The sequence below is a fragment of the Penaeus chinensis genome, chromosome 10 (genome assembly GCF_019202785.1).
Source record: "Penaeus chinensis breed Huanghai No. 1 chromosome 10, ASM1920278v2, whole genome shotgun sequence".
Taxonomy (NCBI): Eukaryota; Metazoa; Arthropoda; class Malacostraca; order Decapoda; family Penaeidae; genus Penaeus; species Penaeus chinensis.
Window position 1 is genome coordinate 36,017,459 of NC_061828.1, and position 5,809 is coordinate 36,023,267.

General features: G+C 46.1%; 2 protein-coding genes across 2 annotated transcripts; both read left to right on the forward strand.

Annotated features, from left to right (window-relative positions):
• The first annotated feature begins 301 nt into the window (after positions 1-301).
• Positions 302-1,078, forward strand: LOC125029954 (protein gar2-like). The gene has a single exon (XM_047620146.1). The coding sequence runs from the start codon at positions 302-304 to the stop codon at positions 1,076-1,078; it is 777 nt and encodes a 258-aa protein (XP_047476102.1).
• Positions 1,079-3,369: 2,291 nt separating this feature from the next.
• On the forward strand, positions 3,370-5,527 carry LOC125029955. The gene is made up of 3 exons (XM_047620147.1): positions 3,370-3,855; positions 3,963-4,452; positions 4,614-5,527. The coding sequence occupies exons 1-3, from the start codon at positions 3,370-3,372 to the stop codon at positions 5,525-5,527; spliced, it is 1,890 nt and encodes a 629-aa protein (XP_047476103.1).
• The last annotated feature ends 282 nt before the right edge of the window (positions 5,528-5,809 follow it).

Genomic DNA, 5,809 nt, shown 5'->3' on the forward strand with positions numbered 1-5,809 from the left:
GCTTATTGCAGTTAAAGAAACCACGGTGTTGTGTTTATTGCAGTTAAAGAAACCACGGTGTTGTGTTTATTGCAGTTAAAGAAACCACGGTGTTGTGTTTATTGCAGTTAAAGAAAACACGGTGTTGTGTTTATTGCAGTTAAAAAACCCAAGGAGTTGTGTTTATTGCAGTTAAAGAAAACACGGTGTTGTGTTTATTGCAGTTAAAAAACCCAAGGAGTTGTGTTTATTGCAGGTAAAAAAACAACAACAAACAAAGGAGTTGTGTTTATTTCTGTTAAAAACAAAAAAAAAACAAAGGATGTCGGGAAACACATCTCCTGCTAGAAATAACCGGTGGACACAAGAAAGGATGGAGGCGGAAATGGACACAGCTGGAGACGGTGTTGCGTGGATAGACAAGGATATACGAGAGCCTGAAAATCACGAACCCGATGGTGGAAAAACAGGGGAGGAAATCCCTCTCGCAACCCTCGGTCCTGGATTGTCAAGGGGGGTAGAAAGTCCCCAGGTTTACTCCGTTGTCAACTCTGGAGAAGGGACACCCCGTAGTTCAACGAGTGAACATAGGGGGAAGGAAAGTTCTCGGGTCTACCCCGTCGTCAACTCTGCCCAGCGTGAACCCTATCCAGGAAGTCACATGGCAGATTCTGTCACCCTATGGAGTGATGTCATGGAAGAATTAAAAGGACTCCGGAGAGACCTTGTGAGGAAGGAAAGCCGTAAGGATTCTGCTTCAGAATCTTCAAGTGACAACAGTGATAATAAGAAAAGGAAATCAAGGCGACGAAAACGCACTACATCAGATGAGGACAGCTGCTCAGACACTGAATCAGAATCATTGAGCAGTGGCAATGGCAAAAGGGAGCGCAGACCTAAACGACTTCGCAAGCACAGCAATACCGAAACTTCAAGTGATGATGATGACATGACAACACACCGGCCAAAACGAAAATCTAAACAACTTCGCAAGCACAGCACTACCGAAACTTCAAGTGATGATGGTAACAAGATAACACACCGGCCAAAAGGAAATTCGCAAATCCAAAAAGAACCGCTCCCACTCAAAACAATCTGACCAAGATGCTCATAAAAAAACACTAATGGAGGTAATACAAATGCTACAGGTAAAACTTCCCAAACTAAATGGTAGTAGTCCTGAAGAGTATTGGGCCTTCCGGAGTCGGTTTGAGCAAGAAGTAATTCGCACATCCATGCCCCCGCAGGTAAAGCTGAACCGCTTATTTGACCTTTGCGATACTAAGGTGAAAAGGTACATTACCCACTGTATGGGACTGCCAAGGAAAGAGGGCTTAAAGACAGCACTAAAAATACTTGACGCGAAGTATGGAGATAAAAATCTGTACATGAGTCGCATAGAAGTAGAGCTAACAAGTGGGCCACGGGTGAGGGAAGGTGATCACGAGGTCATCTCGGAGGTGTGCCTAAATCTGACATCACATATTCATTTTGCAAAGAAGATTGGGAAACTGAGCCACATTGATAACCCACAGGTGGTGAGAAGTCTGGTAGACAGGATGGATGACCGACTCCAGTCCAAGTGGCATGCCATCTGGACTGGAAAAAGGCGATCAAAAATCCCTCGTTTAAAGAACATTAAGGAATTCCTACAAAAGGAGATGGACGCCGCACGTAGCAGGCGTGCTCACAACCCTCTAGCATTTACCAAGGCCCAGTTCAGTGATGCAGGACGAGGCCGAGAAGTTAAGCTCATGGATACGGTACCCAGACGAGCATTCAAGTCTGCAACAAGACAACAAACTAGAGATGTAGAACTAGCCACAAAAACTAGTGTGGAATCCTGAAAACGAAGTGATGAATGTCGCTTGTGTACAGAGCCCCACCCCATTTTCATGTGCCCTGTATTCAAGTCACTCAGCCCTGAGCATTGCAGAAATGTAGTAACAGCACAGAGGAGATGCTTTATATGTCTTAGGGGCAGTCACCTATATAGAGAATGCAAGGCGAAACCCTGTGACATTAATCGCTGTGGGGGAAAGCATTCACGATGGTTACATAACACTCAAACCACCACTCAAATTAATGTTGAAAATGAAAGACTTGGACGAACTGTTGAAGCTGCGGCCTCACAGCAACAATGACATAGTGATCATTCTCAGATGACATCAACAGCACGGGTGGCCCTCCCTATTGTTCGAGTGATAGTAACAGCTGCTGAGAGTACCGATGGACGAACTCTGATGACATGCGCCCTGCTGGACTCTGCCAGTTCCCGGTCTTTCTGTTCCATCAAGGTACTAGAGATGCTTCAGCCAAAGGAGAGAAGAGAGACAACAATGATTACTACACTGACACAAGAAACTTACCATGACACAAAACAAGTTGATCTCGTGGTTAGGGGAGTGTGCAAAGGGAAGAACACCCCCATACAACTCCCTCGGGTGATCGTCCTCGACCCCTTCCCTGAAGGTTTGATCGAAGCTAGAGCGAGCCAATTGAACACTGCTCGCTGGCCACACCTTCAAGACCCTGGCTCCTACTCAGGCACACCTACCAAATTGGAGTGTAGAGCTACTGATTGGGCAGGACACCCCCTCGGCACTTATGCCCCTAGAAGTCAGGAGGGGGAGAGGAGGAGAACCCTTTGCTGTTAGGACAAATTTAGGATGGGCTATTAATGATCCAATGAGCAGGTCACTGGGAGCAAAAAATTTTGGGACCTACACAAGTGAGGCGCCCTGCACTACTACGCAAGCACCATGTTTGGATGATCAGCTCAAGAAATTTTGGGACCTTGGAGAGGAGTACACAGATGAAAGGGGAAGATCAGTGGAGGACCATCAAGTAATAAATTTGTGGGACAGAGAAGGAACCATGGTCGATGGACATCATGAATTTCCAATCCCGTTTAAGGAAACTGAGCCCCAGTTACCAGACAATTGGATTATGGTGAGAAGACGACTCACTGGCCTGAAATCGCGTCTTCAAAGGGATAAAATCCTGAAGGCTAAATATATAGCAGAAATGGAGAAGTTGCTCCAAGAAGGACATGCTGAACAGGTACAGGGAGAAGGACCACCAGGAAACACGTGGTACCTCCCACACCACCCGGTATTCAATCCTAACAAGCCTGAGAAAATACACATAGTGTTCGACTGTGCTGCTTGTTTTGAAGGCACCGCCCTGAATAAACAGGTCATGCAAGGGCCAGACTTGATGAATGACTTGCTGGGTATCCTGCTACGGTTTAGAGAAAAAAAAGTTGCAGTAGCCGCTGATATCAAGGCTATGTTTCACCAAGTAAAGGTCACCCCAAAGGACCGTGATGTTCTAAGGTTCTTGTGGTAGCCTAAAGGGGATTTTTCTGTGAAGCCAAAGGTGTATCGCATGACTGTGCACTTGTTCGGAGGTATTTGGAGCCCAGCATGTGCATCATTCACTCTACAGAAGACACTATCTAAAACCATATTCACGGATGTAAAAAGGAACTTCTATGTAGATGACCTCTTGATGTCTGTCGAGAATGAGGCAATTGCCATTCACCAGGCAAAGCAGTTGAAGGACATTTTAGAACTCAATGGCTTTCACTTAACTAAGTGGATGTCAAATTCAAGAGAAGTTATTACTGCGATCCCACAGGAGGACAGGAGTCCTCCTGTTATAGATATGTATCTAACAAAACAAGACCTACCAACTGACAGGGCCTTAGGAATTCTGTGGAGCCTAGAGAGTGATACGCTTCAGATCAGAGTGACTGTACCGAACAAGCCACTCTCAAAAAGGGGTATGCTAAGTATTATGGGGTCAGTATATGATCCACTCGGCTTCCTAGCCCCATTCACAGTGAGAGCAAAGATGATCTACCAAGAGGAAGTGAGACGTCAACTAGGATGGGATGAAGAGCTTGACTCACAGAATTCCAAAAAATGGAATGCATGGCTCAGTGAATTACAGGAACTGGAAGGTTTCTGTGTCAACAGGTGTATAGTGCAGCCAGCGCAAGGAAAGTGGTACCTGGATACCTACTGTTTGAGCGGTATTCTTCGTGGTACAAGCTGCAACGAATTGTGGCATGGCTACTCAGGTTCTGTTCAGCATGTAGAACAAAGTGTTCACACCAGGGCTCAAACCTCAGTGTAACTGAGATCCAAGCAGCAAGAATGGTTATCATCAAACAAGTGCAAAGAACCTGCTTTGCTGAAGAATTAGACATATTGAAGAGAGGAAAAAATTTGAAGACAAGTCGCATTTATCGTCTGGAACCCCACTTGGATGACCAGGGCCTCTTACGTGTAGGGGGACGGAGAGTCGATGAATATATGGACCAGAATTCTAAAAGGCCCCTGATCTTACCAAAAGATCATCCTGTGACCGCTCTAATAGTTCAAGACATTCATGTTTTCTCTGCCAGACACTCTGGTAGAGAACACACCTTGGCAGAATTACGTAGAAAATATTGGATAGTGGCGGGTAGGCCCCTGATTGACCGAATACTACGTAACTGTTTCACCTGCCGTAGAGTAAATAGCAAATGACTCAGAGGCAAGGAGATTTACCTGTTAAGCGAGTAACACCATGGGGCGCCCCTTTCTACCACACTGGCGTGGATTGTTTTGGCCCATTTCATGTAGCATGCAAAAGGCATACGGAGAAGCGCTTTGGTTGTGTGTTTACATGCTTCAGCACCAGGGCTGTCCATATTGAACCTTTAAAGTCTCTAGATGCTAACACATTCCTTAATGCACTAATGTGCTTTATAGCCCGTAGAGGAACCCCGATGAAGATCTATTCTGATAGAGGAACAAACTTCTTGAAAGCCGAAAGGGAGCTCCGAGCAACGGTTCAGGCCTGGTCTAGGGACAAATCCATCGATGACACATGCAAACGAAGGAACATTGAGTGGGTCTTCCAACCCCCTGCAGCATCCCACATGGGAGGCGTGTGGGAACGACAGATTCGAACCATACGGAAGATTCTTTCTTCAATCATAGGCACGCAGAGAATAGATGATGATCGACTACGAGCCCTATTTTGTGAAGTAGAAGCCACAATGAACAGCCGCCCTCTCACCGCGATCCCGGGCGACGTCACAGAACCAGAAGCTTTGACCCCTAACCATGCCCTGAGAATGAATACGGGAGATGGTATCCAGGTGCTCACTGAAGGTAATGCATCACTTGACCATATATATCGCCGAGCCTGGATACACGCACAAGTCCTAGCAGATAGGTTCTGGAAGAGATGGAAAGCTGAGTACCTGAACACATTGAGGATGAGACAGAGACAGTTGAAGCCATCTCGAAGTCTTCAGGATGGAGACCTTGTTCTCATTGTCGAACAACATACTCCAAGGAATCAGTGGAGGCTAGGGAGAATGGTGGAGGCTATAGCCGGTGAAGATGGTCTTGTGAGGAAAGCCAAAGTTCGGACTAGTTCTGGAGTCCTCATCAGACCCATTGTGAAGTTATGCCTCTTGGAAGCATCATTATCCAGAGCGACGGGATTATATGGTTGCTCCACTGTGGAGCAAAAGGGGGGAGTGTAGCCGCGGGTATATCATGTATTTCATATCAGCGGCTGGTATATCATATATTTTCTTCTTCCTTTTTTGTATATCACATATTCTGTAACACTGTAATCGGTGAGGTTGTATAGTATAAAATTCATCTGTGTGACAACCGCCGAGGAGGCCTCGGCGGTTGTGTCCATCGGGTCAACACATGGTCCGTATCACCCATAAGAGCTGACCTGTCAAAATATGTTTGTGCGAGTGGGTCGTGCCATAGGAAGTGATGAAGGCTCTTAATGTGATCGATGCTGGGAGATG

Excerpts from the sequence above, each read along its gene's own strand:
- LOC125029954 (XM_047620146.1), top strand. The coding sequence starts at position 302 with ATGTCGGGAAACACATCTCCTGCTAGAAATAACCGGTGGACACAAGAA.
- LOC125029955 (XM_047620147.1), top strand. The coding sequence starts at position 3,370 with ATGACTGTGCACTTGTTCGGAGGTATTTGGAGCCCAGCATGTGCATCA. Across the intron at positions 3,856-3,962 it reads AGATGATCTACCAAGAGGAA|GTGTATAGTGCAGCCAGCGC; the intron begins GTGAGACGTCAA and ends CTGTGTCAACAG. Across the intron at positions 4,453-4,613 it reads AAAATATTGGATAGTGGCGG|CATGCAAAAGGCATACGGAG; the intron begins GTAGGCCCCTGA and ends CATTTCATGTAG.